The sequence below is a fragment of the Embiotoca jacksoni genome, unplaced genomic scaffold (assembly GCF_022577435.1).
Source record: "Embiotoca jacksoni isolate LCO1_2020_lvr unplaced genomic scaffold, fEmbJac1.0.p SCAF_10, whole genome shotgun sequence".
Lineage (NCBI taxonomy): Eukaryota > Metazoa > Chordata > Actinopteri > Embiotocidae > Embiotoca > Embiotoca jacksoni.
The window spans coordinates 8,722,084-8,739,140 of record NW_027185230.1 but is presented as its reverse complement, the minus strand read 5'-3'; the positions used below and the strand labels follow the sequence as shown (position 1 = coordinate 8,739,140).

Genomic DNA, 17,057 nt, shown 5'->3' with positions numbered 1-17,057 from the left:
AAATTCAAACACTATAAATACAATACAGAAATATTATTGCATACAGTATGTGAATAACAATAAAAAAAGGGATCATTCAGTCTATTTATCATCATGGAATTTCAGATCTGATCTCACATCATTGACAAAAAAGATACACATATTTAACTTTATTAATTGTTCTTAAAGAAGTAAATGAGATGCATCAGAGAGACAGTGGTTGAATGAGCAGGTAAGCGTTTGGACTTTCTAGATGTCAAATGTTCAGGCTTCAACATGACCAAAAAGCTCTGCTGTACCTGCAGTATTTTGTGCCACACTCTAAGTGATCCCTGCAGCTGGCTCCAACCGGCTTGATACTGTTCCAACGCCACAGCAGGGAACGTTTGGTCCGCTGGATCAAACCATTCCAGTCGTCAGGCACAGGCAGTGAACTGACCTGTAAGGAGCAAATGTTAGATCCTTCGAGAGCTGTGATGGAAAACTGGTGATAACATCTGTAACTATTAAATATCAAACGATGTAAAAGCAAACGGGACATAAACAGTAACAGAAAGGTTATTAACTTACCTGAATGATACACATCAGAGAGAGAAAAACAGAAAGAACAATGATCTTTTCCTGAAGAGTCCTCATGCTGATTGAAGATGAGTCTCAGATGAGACGCTGTTCTGCTACAGGGCTGATGTGGTGTACCGTGCCACTTGTATTAAAGACTTTTAATTAGGTTGGGGAGGAGTTACCCTCCGACTAATTCACTAATTCGTCACTTCAATGATTAAGGTTGAGGTTTGGCAGCTGCTCAAGATAAAGTCAGTGATTGAAATCTCTTGCAGCGTGGTACTTTATCAGTTTAATATTGACAACTGAAGTCAAAGTTTATCTCCTGGGATCCAAAGTACACTTTAACCTGCAATTGAGGACAATTCCAGGTCGGAGGTATCTAAATCAAACCTTACCGTGGCTGTAGACACCCATTTACTTCACCCTTGGAGTCTTTTAGACTGACAGAGGAAACCGAAGGTAACTGATGGAAAACAAGGAAAATATGCAAACTCCAAATCTGATTTCAGGACTTTCAGGTTGAGATGAGACTATGCTTGTCACTATGTCACATTACAAAAAGAATGACTCTACTCTTGAGGCCTTTAGGTCATCAGCCTGTTTGATGCTTGAAATTCTGACCAATTCAAGTTAAGGAAGTTTGCCCAAATTTGAAAAAGATGTGTATATGTTTAGCCTGGCTCCACCAGACCATAGCTCAGCATTATAGTCTTGAAACCCTGTTCACATTGACATTTGCACAGCCACTCTCAAGTGTGGACCAACCAGCGACCAATGACACTGGGTCAGTGCATTGATGTCAAGAGGGTTGGTATATTTTTGTCAGTGGTAGAGTTTCAGTGCATATGGTGGTCAGTTTGAGTGTGATGATGTAAAAGAGTGCACATCTTTAAAAGAGCAGTTCAATATTTATGGGAGAAGCGTATTTAATTGTTGAGTAGAAGATCCATAAGATGCTCATATCTGTCCATTAAAGGTGCAGTCAGCGATTCTGCAGAAAAAAACGTTGATTTGAACTCAACAGCCCAAAAAAAAAAAAATACACCCGTCCCTTTAGTACTTCTTCAGAAGCTCCGCCCCTCCCAAATTCAGGGACACACATTGCCATAGCAATGACATCAACAACGGGGCTAGCCAGACAGTCCAGCCTTATGCGGCGTGTAATTTGATGACTCTTTCTCATAGTAGAGACAATAACGTTGTCGAATGAACGAGATGTAAGAACACAAACAGCATCCAAAACACAATGGAATAAAAACTAGCAAGTCTTTTTTTTAAGTTCATTTATTTAGCTTAGTTATTTAGTGACTGAAGAGAAAACTGTAGCTTTACTACTTTGTTGATTTTCCTGATTATCAGGAGAAATTAAAACAAGCTTTTTCTCGAGATAACAAAATATTTAACTTGTGATCTCGAAATAATTCTTACTAAAAAAAAGATGATTGCACACATGTCCAAACGGAAAGGAAAGAGCGAGGCCAGTAATGACCCACTTTATCAATTCATTGTGCAATGTGTGATGGAGGAACAACAAACACACCTTTAGAGAACAGCACAGGATGTTTATTGATGAGTCATAGCAGATGACAAGACAATGAGCTATTTGTTTTGAGAGTAGGTAAGCAGTGATTACATGTGAACTATTGATTTTCCTATGGAGTAGTAGTGTAAATGATACATATAAAACACAATAAGTGAACATAAGACGTCTTGTCAGTGGGTAGTGGTTGCTACAACTGCAGAAGGAGAATCATCTTAACAGCCAGAGCTCAACAGGAAAACTATAATTTCCTCCAAAACTTTTCAATAGTTATAAAATGCTGCTCAGAACTGCAGAATTGGACTATAACAATTAGTGGTTACAAGGAAAAACAACATTATATATATATATTTTTTTTTGCTCAATATTCATCAGTAGTTTCACAAGCAGAAATCTCATTAGAAATTAAGAAATACAATAATAACCCTGTGTTAGAATTAAAAGGAACGAAATCATTTCCGTGTGCTTCGCACCATCGAGACATTCACAACCTTCCCTTTTTCCTGCTGCTGTTGACGTAATACCGCTCGCCTCTTATTCTATAATACACACACAGGAGTACACGTACTGTAGATTACTGGGTTTACTACTGTTTTATAATGAAATTGAACCACAAGACTACAGCTGCCAAGAGACTGAGAGAAAAGACCAAATGAAATTCTCAGAGCGCCCATGATTTGAGAACCATTTTTTTCTGTAAACAACACATTTTAGGCCAAACAAATAATATCCACCAGAATGAGGACAAAATATTCTGCTAACACCAAATAAATGTTGCTGTTCACTATTCTTTTGCTTTGTGTCAATACAAAAATCAACTGTTCCTGTAGCTGTAGCCAGTCAACTTATACACACACACACACACACACACACACACACACACACACACACACACAGTAATGTAACATATATGGCCATGATCAAGTAATAGAAAGATAATTTTTCTATTTTAATTACTTCAGAGCTGATTTAGTAAGAAATTTAACTTATTAAATTGAGTTTATTTCAATCCAAAATGTCAATACAATAAAAAGAAAAATATACACTATTTAAAAATTCATGTAAAAAAAACATGGATTTCAGCATCATTACTTGAAGTGAAGACATTAACCTCAAAGTCTGTAACAAACAACATAGTCTTCTCTACTTCATAAAACCGTCCAATTAAAAATGGATTAAAATCATGGAATTCTGGTTAAAAGTACAAACGATTACTCGGGCATTAAGGGTAGAAACTTTAGATGCATTAACCTTCATTACTGCAGTACTAATTATACTGCAAACATGGCTCTCCTCCTTTCACATCCCATTTGGTGCTATGATGAGAGCAGGGGCTGACGTTCAGCATAGGTGCTCTGAAAAATAAAATCCCACATGAAATACCATAACACATTAATTAAACAGGTTTATAAACAGACAGATGTAGATATATATTCAACATCAATAATAATATTAACATCTGTGTTTTTACATCATTGGTTAATTTGACACTAACATAATTTGGGAACATAAATTTGTTTACATAAAATTGAAATGGCAAAAATTTTACGTTTTTTTCTGATGTGAAGAGTTTGTACTTCTGTGTTTTGTTGTTATATTGTTTTTGATGAAACATCGATAGGTTTTGCCACTTTTCACAATTCTTTTGACTTTTTCGAGATAAATCAATTAATTGCTCAATATAAAAAAAATAAAAATCAACAGATTAATAAATAGTGAATAAGAATCATTAGCTGCAGCTCTAAAGCCTTCACAAACTCATTCGTGTCCATCCTCCAGCACTCGCCTCAGGGACTTTCTGCTGACACATCAGGAACATGAAGATTCCTCCCAGAATGATGCCGAGACCAATCAGCATGAACGGAATGTTCTCCACGACATTCTGCTCGACAACAATCACCTGCATCTTCTTGGCTGACGTGTCGTCAATGACTGCGCTCTGACACGACGGTGAGAGAAAAGATAACATTATAAAACATAAGAAAACAAGGAAGTGGATGAGGACACTCTGCGTGTGATCTTCTGAAGCCTGAACATGGAACTCAGAGGAGGTGCAGAAGTCGAGTGTTCGCTCAGACCACTTAAATTACAAAATGCTGAAGGATTAATATGGAAATGGTGTCTTTAAAAACAACAGTCCCCCTCTGCTTTCATTCCATGCTAGATTTAACTCTGCTTTTAATTTTAATTTCTGACAAAAACAAGTGCGATGCGCACTGAACAACGACAGGAGCAACTATTAACTAAACACAGGCAGTTCATTTCACACAGTAAATACATCACTGTCTGAGCCAAGCAACTACGAACACTGAAATTGACCTCGTTTATGACGCAAATACAAACATTTCAATGTGGGGCAAGAAGTGTAATGTTTGAATGATGGCATAAAGTAGTACATTAATTACAGAAAGATTTAATAAGTGTGAAAAAGGTCAATAAAAGTCTTTGAATACAGCGTTGGATTGGATTTCAGTTGATGATGGTGACTTATGATCTGCATATAAACAAGTGCTCAAAAGGCAACTATGACAGATAGTATGAAATTGCAGTGTGTGTGTGTGTGCGTGTGTGTGTGTGTGTGTGTGTGTGTGTGTGTTTACCTCATTGAGATAAACCACAGGAAAGACCACTGTCCTCACATTTCCTGTTTGACTGAAAGAATAAAATTTAATTAAACAAATAAAACCACTCGCAATGTTTCTCCTGCTGACCAATTTACATACGAGGTACATCTAGAAGACAAATCGTGTCCTACAACAACAAAATCTTTCTGGGCAAGATGTTCACATTATTGTATTGATCAATTTTTTTCTACATAAGATTGATAACGTGTGCAGTGTTCACGATAAATATTTGGACAATCACGTGTTTTTTGTTCTTCAAGCTCTTTGTTTTTAGCACATTATTTGAAATAAAATAATGCACATGATATCGAAGTGGCCGGTCTCAGCTCTAGTACGTTTGTGCCATGTATAACTGTGTGGGCCCCGTTAAGACTCACTGCCCAAATTGTCAAGGATCAAAAGAATCTGGACACCTGGCTCCTAATCTTTCTTGGCAAGCTGTGCATCAATTCAAATTTAGTTCTCGCACAAATTAGTTGACATTTGGCTGACTGAGAATTGAGTGTTTTTTTTATTTAGATTGAGGTGGTGTTGCTGTCACTAAATCGACAGTTTACAAACGAAACGAAAACAAAACACACAGGGAAACTACAAAAATGGCAAACGCCCTGGAAGACCATGGAGCAGGAGAGGAAACTCATTTTCATGGTGAGAAAAATCCTATATTATCGTGTAACTGCATAATAAGTTAAGATTGCTCATTGGACAACATTTCATGATTCAGCAGGACAATGATATAAAACATATGGTCAAAGCAACCAAAGAGCTTTTCAGGGTGATGAGGTTTATTATCCTCAACTCGCCGAGACAGTCACCTGACTGACCTGACTGAGACCCCGCAACAAGTAAGAGCTGAAGGTGGCTGTGGTGAAGGTCAGGGAGAACGTCAAAAACAAGACACACAGTATCTGTAGATGTCAGCAGGCAAACAAAGTACTGTCAAAAAAAATGATCAAACATGATGATTATTGTTTGACTTTGTGTGTCCAATTACTTTTGAAATCCTAAACTGCGGGCAGTTCATGTTTAAAGGACTATATTTGCACAATAGTGACATAAACACATTCAGATTAAGCCTGAGACTTGGCACTTTAATGTAGAACTCATTATTTTATTTCAAACTGAAGAGAACACAAAAAATGTGTCACTGTCCATATACTTTTTTAAAAAAAAATTTAAATTTTATTCACTTTATTAATCCCCGAGGGGAAATTACTTAGTCTGACCTCAAGATTATCTCACTGCCAGGACTGTCCAAAAGTCCACTCATAATGATGACGGTGGCATAATTGCTTTATAGTTACCTTCCTGGCAACCCTTTCCAGAAGTTGGTTGTCATACAGCTGTTACTGCTTCATGTGAAGCCATTAAGGTTACAGTGGGATATATTTATGAAAACCTGAGTAGCATTTGAGCTGCTAGTAACATGAGACTGACCTGAAGCTGGCAAATCTTTGTACATGGACATTAATCTGGAGCCGCTTGGCTGCTTGCAGGATGATTCCCGTTAGCTGCAAAATAATTGAACTTTGTTAGGAACATATCACACCTTCCACTCCTGATGTATGAACATTTATCCCTAACTATCATATTAATAAACACTCAGCGCCAAAAAAAAATGTTTTCCAGACACCATGTATTATGTTCAAGATCTTTATGTAGCCAGTATTTTTTTGTTTTTCATGAAGCTGGTGGGCAGAGAGGATTTAAGAGCAAACACACTAACCTACATATAAATACACTGCAGTGCAACAGTTTTTAGATGTGTAAATTCATTAGATAATACTATCGGGCAGGCACCTGATCAAACCCAAATTAATTTTGCAGCATGACAACAACCTCAAACATACAGCCTGAGTCATAAAGTAAAGTAAAGACCTATTGGCAACATCATTGAGTCAGTCTGGGATCACATGAAGAGACAAGAGGACACAGACACAACAACTGCAGCAGTTTCTTACAAGAACTTGAGTAACAGTATTTTTTTTGATAAATAAATATTGTCACTGTATTTGTAGTGGCTCCAACGTTTGCACAGTACTGTTGTAACAGGGATGCATACGTTTTTACTGCAGTTGAAAAAAGCTTCACAGCTCTGAAGTTGGCGGTGAGGTCGTGTTCAGGGTATCTAACCCGGCAGTTACGACAGAAGTCAGAGGACTTTGATCAGTCTCAATAATTTCATGCAGTAGTACATCGAAGATCGTAGTGCAGGAGGGAAGATAAACAGACAGAACAGTAGCTTGTTGACCGGGGTCAAACACTCCTTTTGAACTTATGATGTCACTGCATTTCATGTGGCCACACATGAGGCGTAGTTGAATTAGAATAAAGAGAAAGTGTGCGGTCACAGCTGCGTGCAGGGCTTCTATCTGCATCACAATCCATTTTTCACTTAACTGATCTGAGAGCTAAGCATCTATTTATTAGATAATACCTTACAAATAATGTCACTGCAGATGTCTAAAAATATACTGCATTAAAAAAAAAAAATTGTTTCGATACAAAGCAGGTACTTCATGGCTTCCAAAGAAAGAGAATAAAGAGAGTCTTATATTTAGACCTTGACTGATTTATTTTTGCACAGTTTGTGTCTGTGTATTCTTGCAGAATGAAGTTTGTAACCGGGGTCATGCAGTGAGCAATTTATTAACTCTTTTTACGACTATTAGGAAATATCGTTTGATAGGCGCATTTTTAACAAATCATTTGCAGTACTTTGTCTTTGTTTTTGTCCTGGAGTGTTACAGTCAAACTCTGTCCTGAGCAGGACTTCAATGTTTTAATATCATTATCAAACATGTGATGCAAAATACCACCAGTGACAGAAAACAAAGCAAAACAAAACTGATCTTGCAAATAGGTGATGCATCAAATAACATGGTTCTGGTTTTCTTTGTCTTATGCACCACATCATGACTCTTCCTCACTCAAACATATTTGCAAATTCCCCTAATTCTGCATTTATAGTTGGACAGATTTCCTGCTACACGTTGGGTGTTTTGTTCATTCCGTGTCCCTTTATAAAGGATTTACCCGAAGTTCAACCAATTTATTACAGTGAGACTCGTGATAAGAGCTGTTAGAGCTTATCTTTGGTGACAGCTCCGTACCATGTACCTCGGCTTTAATTTTTAACCACTGTTTTAAAACAGAAACTCTGTTTCATGTTCACAAAGCTGAGATAGGTCACCATCTACTGGTAATATTTTATACCACAGGTTTTAAAGGTCCCACATTGTATAAATTCAGAATTCATTGTCTAGGTTGCTGTATTGATCGTGTGAAAGTGTCAAAATGCTAAGAAATGTCCAAAGCTTGCATTCAGCAACTTTGCCGTTTCAACTTCTGTAAGTTTGTGATGTCACAAACTTGTGCTCATGTCCTATGTCCGTCCCCCAGCCTACTGCCCAACCTTTAGGAGGAAAAAAGACACCGAGCAGTCACTCCATCGCGGAACAAGACCAAAGAAAACATGTGGTTGGCCTGGGTGTGCGTCACTCAGAAAAGACACAGCCAATCAGAAGAGAGGGTCATTGACATCAACGTGCCTTAAAGACGCACACAGAAAACAGCTTGTTCTTGGTAGAGCTCCAGAAAGAAGCTTTAAGAGAGGAGATGTAAAACTATGTTGAGATGGTTTTTGGTACTTAAAACCACAAAAACATCTTCATATGGATACCAAATATGGGACCTTTCAAAACTACTGACTACACAGCTTCCAACTTTTCTAAGGGGAAACATTTTTTTAAAGAATTTTTCAATTTTTTGAATTGAAAGGCTCACCACAACATGTGTACAAATGACATTTAAAGTGTGAAAGTTGTCATTCCTACCGGATTAATATCAAAGGTCGTCTGGTGCTGCTCCTTGTCAGGCATCATGCCAAATACATCCTGAACAAACTTCTCATCTGCCTGGTAGAAGTGTGGTGAAGACATGATGATGGGAGCTCCTAAACACACGACAAATTTAGTGAGAATAACAGGATGGAAGGTATCAAAGAGCAGATTCAGAAAAACTGGTTCTAGTAAAGAGCCAAGACTGTATTTCACTCATGACAAAGCAGCTGTGTTGGGAACATTTTCCCGTGGGATTGATTTATTTAATGCAAACCCACCTTGTTTACATGGACTGACATTGAGCAAGCCAGAACCCAGGCAATTATCAGCAGGAACACAAAACCCTGCGTTGGCTGGGTTCAAGGTCCGGTTGGCAAACACCTCGCTTGGGGGGCTGAATCGGTACCCTGGAATCTTCTTCACTACCACGTCCCCCTCATACACAGCGTACAGAGACCTTGGAAATCAGTCACATGCTGGTTATTCTTTGGAGACAGAAATAATTATGTGAAGGCTGACAAAGAGGGAAGGTTTGCGTTAATATCGAGCATGAGCTCTGTGGTATACTGATTTACAGAAAACCTGCACGGTTTTAAATGTTACTGCCTCATAAACCTTTTTACCGTTAGTCCTTTCAAAACCTAAGTCAGCAGTTATCTGACCCGTACATGCTGCACTTTCTGATTCCGATGTGTCGATACTAACAGACGGCTGATATTTGTTGTTTTAAGCAGCATTAAATAGGTTTTAAGTTAACAGTGGCCTCATTCAGAAGGTTAGACCTGACCGGTCATGCGACCAGTCAGGCTGAACTGGTACCCTTAATCCAATATCTGACCTGGATAATGTCAAAGGAAAGGCTTAGACAGACTGATGGGGGGGGGGGGGGGGGGGGGGGGGGTAATTTCACAAGCAAACTCAAACTAGGGGAGTAATACCAGAAAAACTTTATTGAAATTACTTTTAATTTTAATTCAAAATATAAAAAAAAAAATATATAAAAAAAAGTGTTTGGCTGTGAACAATAATTTAAACTGACAGTTTTGACACAAAAAACAAAAAAACACATTCTCTGCAGATAAAAAAAAGAAGCATATTTGTGTACAAAACTCATAAATCCTGTTACATCATACATCTGTCTAAATTTTTGTGCCTTTAAAAGTCCTGAATCCATGAAATATGGAAATAGAACAACAAAAATAAGAATAACATTGTGCAGAGCATCATTTTAACATAAATCCATGAAAATGTATATATATAAAAAATGATTCAGTGCTATGAATCATCCCTGGAAACATTTCATTTTTCAGTAGTATGGTGCTTCTATGGTCCACTCACCTGCACAAATCAGAGGAGAACATGTAGAGAACCTCATGCTTGGTGATGACCGGATGGAAAGACACTCCATTGGTTCCATTAATCATATTACACTCATCAGACGTCCACCAATTCAGGGAGCTGCATGTATAAACAAACATTTTAATACTATGTGTCATGTGGTAATTTTTGGGTCTAAAAATCTGAGAGTTTAAGGCTTTAAAAAGAGAGTATCCAGCCCCTTCTTCATTTTTCACTGTCAGCTTTGCTAAAAGACTGGAAACCAATTTATTACGCAAAAAATATATCCTTGAAATGGTTCAAAGGTGAATACTGGGAATGTTTGTAGGTCAGAACAAACTTTGGCGACAACATTTAAGGGCCGTATCGCAGCGTTAAAGTATGTTTTTGTGATTCGAAAGAACTATATAAAGCCCCTTTCTCCGCTGCCGTTAGAGGCTAAACTTAACTTCATTCAACTCACTTTTGTTTGTTGTCCATAGGCCAAAAGTAATAGATAGCACAGGCACCTGGTAATATTTTCAGTATCACCTCCGTTGAGGTTTCCAGTAAGCTGAGCCGACACTAACAGCTGACATGAAATCAGTGCAGACCACTGATTAGTCAGAGCGAATCGTCACAATCAATGTGTCACTGCGTGCGTGTTGCAGGACATCCGGCGCAAACCTGCCATTGTTAACCAGCCATGCTACTTTATAGGCTGCAATATTTGTTATTGACCGTTACGTTCAATTTATAGCAACCCGCAAAACCTGCCATGATCAGCGGAGGAGCAGCAGATGTTCCTCTGTTTGGCTACCAATGATATCCTCCACCGCCCCATTGATGGGGTACAATCAGCAGCGGAAAAGGAAATCCAGAAAAAGTAGCTGGTGGCAAGTCGAGCTGGTAGCGGCAGTGGAAGAGGGGCTATATTTTAGAAATCAGGGGATTTCCCAAAACTGCATTTTAAAAGGGCAGCATTAGCTCGCTAACAAGTCAAGTAAGAAAGATCATCATTATATCAAACTAAGAGACACAACAGAAGAGTCTGAAACAAAGAGGATTAAAAGAACAGCGGAGATAAAAGAAGGCGTGCCGGTGCAAAAAAGGCGATTAACACTGGTGTGTCTTTTTGATACAGTAACTCTGGGGACAGACACAGTGCCTGTTCATCAATCATTACATAGAGTCATATCAACAGGATGCTGTGCTTCCTTAATGTAATCAAACTGAACAAACTAGCGCTGATTGTTTTCCTGTACACAGACACAATCACTTGTTGTGCATGCATTTAAACTGCATGTGATCAATGGTTCTCGCACACTGGATTTACACAGATAATTCTGTTATTTTGAGCTGGAGGCGAGAGGAGACAATCACCTTTTGCCGTTCCATTTGTCCACTCTAGCAAAGTCCTTGTAGTCCTGCTGGCCGGTGAAGAACACGTATTCTCCATCATTTGAGGCATTGTTCTAAAAATTAAAAACAAAACAAAACAAAAAGATCATATCAACAAAAAGATTTCACTCTAGAAATAAATGAAAACCCAAAAGCATCCAATTAGAGTCAGATATATGACTTGTCCAAATCTTATGATTTTGTTTGATTCCAATCAGTATGTATATAATTAAACGTCTTTTGTACCATTTTATGCATATATATTTATATATATAGTAGAGTAAAGTCTCTACAAATTTTACAATTCCATATTTATATGCTTAAATGAGACCTTATAGAAGAGTCCAAAAACATCATCCAGCTGGGGCTGAAAAGCTTTGAGGGCTTTAAGAAGGCCATCTTCATATCCCCACAGCAGCTCTCCCACCGTGCGGGTGGTGAACAAGCCTTCCCCCCTGGACTTCATGTAGGAGGAGATCAGATTGGCAATAAGGGGATCATCCTTAAATTTCTCCATCACCGTCTACCAGAAGAAAGAAGAGATGGGACGTCTTTAAAATCAACCTATTGTGTAAGGTGCTAAATTGCTCAAGTTTCATAATGAAGACCAGGTAACAATGAATCATTTACATAAGTAACATATTAAAACCTATAGGGAACATTACAGCAGGACATACTGTACTGTACACACTATCTACATCTAACATTATAATTCTGCAACAGTAAATGTAAATCACATACAATGAAACTAAAAAAAAAAACATGAACACCGGAGAGAACGGTTTAACCTTGTTTGACAAAAAAAAAAAAAAAAAAAAAACTGTAAAGTGTCAGACAAAATGTTTTTACTTGCATAAAGTTAGTTAGTTAAAAATTATCTAGAAGACCTACTAATCTTTGATTCTGTCTTACCTAATAATAAAACACAACTTTCTAATTTGTATGTTTGCTGATCAATAAAATAAAAAAGACATAATGCAGGAAAATAATTGTATTCATAATATATCATCAAACAATGCTAATACTGCGTGGCTTGCTTTTGCTCACCACGGCAGGAACGTTAACTGTCCTGATGAGGTCACTCTCTGGGCCTCGGGACTTGTCAAGCTGGAATATGTAGGTTTTAGTGTTGACAGCTTCCACTTTAGTGCCATTATCCTGGAAGCTCACTTGCTCCATTGGCCGGTACTCTCTGAGTGGAAAAATACAATAGTCAGCTTAAAAGAAATAGTCAGACGTGACAACAAGTTCTTTGCTAGTTTGTTAGGGCCAAAGGTGAAGTTTGTTTGGAGTGACCTGATGTCTCTAATTTTCTACCGGCAGGATGAATCTATTTCCGTGGTCAATATTCAACACAATGTTATATTACAATTATTACAATATATGAAATGTATTCATGTTGCGCAGTCTCCCACTTGGCAAATGAACAATTCATTACATTTCAGTCATAATTTCACATTTACTGTACATATAATATCTGCATTGTTTGCCATTGCAGTTATTTTCCTTCTTAACTTAAATTCCTGTCAAAAATCCACATCCTTGCAGTTAGCGAAGCAGTTATTAAAAACAAATATGAAACTGTTGACCAAAAAGGGTGAATATGTACTCGTCCACACAACTAATCATCATCTTCTCGCAACTTGAAACATATAGATGGACATTTAGGTCAGGAAAGTTAATAACAGTGGCCATTTCCAAACAAGGTTCCTCAAACTGCTCCAATTGAATTGATGCAGTGATGCACAGCACCGCATTTTATATTATTTTGCTTCAGCTTCCAGTACGAGACAAATTTGCCCAATAAAGATTTAATAAAAAAAAAAAAAAAAAACATCAGCTGTGTGGGTTTACAGGATAATATCATAAACTCCAGTATGAACAGGGTGGGTAAGTGTATCACATGGTAATTCTAAGCCACAATAATGCTGAGTGAACACAATTGTATGCCTGGCAGGAAAAAAAGGAAGGACACATTATTCTCAGCTGTACAGAACTCCCGTGACTCTCAGTGCCGAGAGTGGACAGACAAACAGACACAGGATCACACCGATATCTCTTTGCATCTGTCTCTGAAAACTGATGCTTTCGTTTCTGCAAAGACGTTAATTAAAATCAGGGCAGAAATACTGCGTTGAAATTTTGTTTTCTAAATATTGTAAAAGTAGGACAAGGCCTGTTTTGCCATCACTATCAGATAAGTTTCTTTTTCCCCCATGCAAGGCCATAGGTTTACTCAAGAAGACCATTAATTATTCATTTGTTGATTAATTTCCTTCAGTCCTTTCTTTTGGTTTTAGCAAATCTAACGATCAGCTTCTTGCCACCTTTGTACCTTGATAGATGACAGACTTAGTTCCCATTATTTGAGTCATACAGTATATGTGCAACTGGCCTGTCACAAGTATTACACATCATCCTGACTCCCAATTATTCATGCTGACCCAATCATTTTGCGTCATTGTAAGAACTGGATAAAACTGGCAGAAATGTCATATTTCCATCACGATTTCCACCTTGTTCTCCACCACTTTAAGTATAACTGTGGCTCTATTAATGACTTCATCTCGTTGCGCCCCATTCTACCGCTACTGTTTAATGGCAGGAGGGGAGAATTAGTGCCACCAGCTTTAATTTTGATCTTGGTGATTAATTAGCTTATAGGTCATATTTGACCAACCACACTTTCATGAGCATTTACATGACACTCACATCATGGATTCAGAAACAAAACCAGCCAATAAATGCCTCTTCTTTATTAGGCGCATGTGTAGTATTAAACTATGATTAAGCTCATACTATAATACGGACGTAAACAGAACAGAAAAGACAATAAAATCGTGAATTGCAAACATTTGTATGACAATTATTTGTTAATTAAAATGTCATGAATGTGAAAGCCTTTTGAGTACCTGCAATATTCAGACAGTGATGAGACAGCATAAAGCTGCGCACTGACCACACAAATAATGTCAGAACTTTTCCCTTTTAAACGTCGACACTTTGGCTGTTTGTGTTACTTTCCGCAAGTGTGATGTTTGGGAGATGACTGGAGAGAAACAAAAGTTCCGCCTATTTGTCTCCCACCTGTATGTATACGGTCCGATCTCCACCACGGCCGGCCGGTCCCCATCCAGCACCTCTGCTGGATTTGTCAGATTGAAGAAGTAAAACTGCATGTAGATGGGTGCGGGTGGATTCTGCCAAGACTCAAACGTCTCTGTTCCATTTTCCAAAACGACTTCCTGTGTGTGTGGGTGGGGGGGAAGAGAGACAAAGGGTACTGGGTTAAAAAAAATGTGTGACCTCATAGGAATAATCTGCTGATGATAAACCGTCTCAGGTCACATGACAACACGGCACCGCTGCGCAAGCCTGCTGTATCATCACAGTAAATGGCGAAACTCACCATTTACTGTGATGATACGCCGCTTTTGTAACAGTAAAAGTAGGTCAGTGAGGTGAGGGCATCCTAAGACATGATCTGAATTCACTGCATTTGAATATCACTGGAAGTTTGTCGTAGTAATGCAAAAACACTTCAGCAAATGTTTCATTTTCAAATTAACTAATACTCCTAACAGCTGGAAATGTACTGTAATCACTTTAAAACAAAATATGGCTAAATACATGAAGCAAAAATTACATTCCTGAGTGCGAGTCATTTGTAAAACATTTACCTTCATATATAAGATCAAGACCTACAAAACTATTCAGCTGCCATAAAGAAACGAAACCCAAACACCCTGAATTTGTCGTTTTGTAACATCAAGCTCAAATAAGCAAACACTGCTAACACGGCAGCTAATCTAAAGCCTACTTACAAATCATCATCCTTAAAATAAGACGCTTACTTTCTCAGCCATGGACTGCAGGAAATGCGGGAATACGTTGGATAAAATCAAAGAAATGCCGAGGATCAATAAGAGAACAGAAAAAACTCCGGCGCTGTAAATGCAACATGATTTCAGCGGCATGATGAGACAGCAAAGACGTGAGCAGCCGCAGATTTTCAGTGGGTTTCCTTCCACTGACTGCAGCGAAGGAGTGTTTCTGTTTTTTGTTTTGATGTCCCAGGAACTCTCTCGACCGAGCAAAGACTCACTTCCGGATTGAAATGCTTCACTTGTTACCACTTCCGTTTTCTTCGACAGTCGACGGCTCTCCCCGAAGTACGCAACCGTGACGATTAACAATGGGGGTGATGCGTGAGCTCATTTAACGATAGCTGTTCGTTATATAGTGCTCAAATTATATATTTGTCTCTAGAGAATTTTTTTTATATATATATATATATATATATAAATAAATAAATTCACGTCAACTGTTTTTGAAGGCGAAAACGTGGGGCTGGTATTCATCTTGAAGATGAACACTCTTTGTTTGTGGTCACGTAAAAAGTAACGTCATTAACGTAACCCGAAGTCAGAACATTTTGTGAACCTTTTTATTGCAAACATAATTCACCATCAATATAAAAGAGTGTGGTTGCATTTATTTAGATGGGACTTTGTTTTACAGTAGGCCTATTACAGCCACAAAAAAAAACAAAAAAAAAACTGAAGACGAGCAAAACTGGAGCAACAAAAATCTCCCTATATATTTTCAGAAATCTCTGTCCTTCGCATATTTCGACAACCGTTCCATATTAATAATATCATAAAACGTGCTGCGTTTGTGGGATCATTATATGGCAGTCCAGAATCTCTCCCAGGACGTGGGAGAAGTGTTACTGGGCCGGTGTTGGTACCTCATATGTGGCCTGCACCCTTACAGCAGTATTGGATTTGACTTAAGTACATTTGCTCGCTCAATCTGTCTAAGTGCTCAACCCAGAAGATAAAATGAATATCATTTACATGTTAGTGTTTTACGATATAAATCAACACGCCTTCTCCACGTATTGCTTTCTAGATGCCTTAACTGCAATTTCTGGTTTACTCTCATTACTGATAAACTAAATAATTGATAGAGTTAATAAATTGATGTTAAAAAGATACACAGCTTTGTTTAATGTTAATTCTACAATGGCAGGGACTTGTTCTCCATTAAAAAAAAATCAGAGCCCATTGTAACACTAACCTAACTTTGCCTACCGTCCCTCATATTCTGACTCATAACTTAACCTGACTAATTATTGAACTAGCCAGCAAAAGTAGCTGCAGCTAACATTTAAACAGAGAAAGAAAAGGGATCCAAACTGCAGTTTAAACACAGCAAAAACGTAATCACAACTAACAGAGAGAGCCTCTCAATTGTATGAAATAAATATATGTTTTTAACAAACAAATGTCCACGCCTAGCCCAAAAGTGTGGGCTAAGTGTGGGCTATCCGCTTGGGCCCCATGGCTTTGGCCCCATATGGGACGGACAATTCAAGCTGCATGTGGGCCCCACATGGGCCCCAGCCTAGGCAACAGGCAAACATTAACGTCTTAGACTTCAAAAATATACAATTTGTTCGCCAAATCATAACTCTGGTGACAATTTGATACAAGCCAGTAGTTTTAGTGTCAACTTTACCATGTCAAAAGTCAGATTTCAGATCTGTAAATGTAAACCAAGGAGATTTTGACAAACATTTTCCTGTGTCTTCCGTGCAGGTCCAAACAAGAGAAATGGGCCCCAAAAGTTCAACTTTGTGGCAGCTGGTTTGTGGTCACTTTACTTGTGAAGCAAAATAATTGAATTGCCTTGCCAGGTGGGTCGCTCCCTAATGTCATGCAAACCAAGTTGACAACATGCAGACACGAAGGCCTGAGGACCATCAGCTCATCTTTGCACTGGTGG

The 17,057-nt window shown here is 38.2% G+C and overlaps 1 protein-coding gene across 1 annotated transcript; it reads right to left on the bottom strand.

Moving 5' to 3' along the window:
* Nucleotides 1-2,084: 2,084 nt before the first annotated feature.
* scarb2c (scavenger receptor class B, member 2c) lies at nucleotides 2,085-15,347 on the bottom strand. Its single transcript, XM_069163969.1, has 12 exons — nucleotides 15,122-15,347; nucleotides 14,355-14,512; nucleotides 12,315-12,459; nucleotides 11,599-11,790; nucleotides 11,250-11,341; nucleotides 9,888-10,007; nucleotides 8,828-9,006; nucleotides 8,544-8,662; nucleotides 6,145-6,218; nucleotides 4,684-4,735; nucleotides 3,870-4,022; nucleotides 2,085-3,438 (listed from the first exon to the last, which is right to left on the bottom strand). The coding sequence occupies exons 1-12, from the start codon at nucleotides 15,242-15,244 to the stop codon at nucleotides 3,400-3,402; spliced, it is 1,446 nt and encodes a 481-aa protein (XP_069020070.1). The 5' UTR covers nucleotides 15,245-15,347; the 3' UTR covers nucleotides 2,085-3,399.
* Between the last annotated feature and the right edge of the window lie 1,710 nt (nucleotides 15,348-17,057).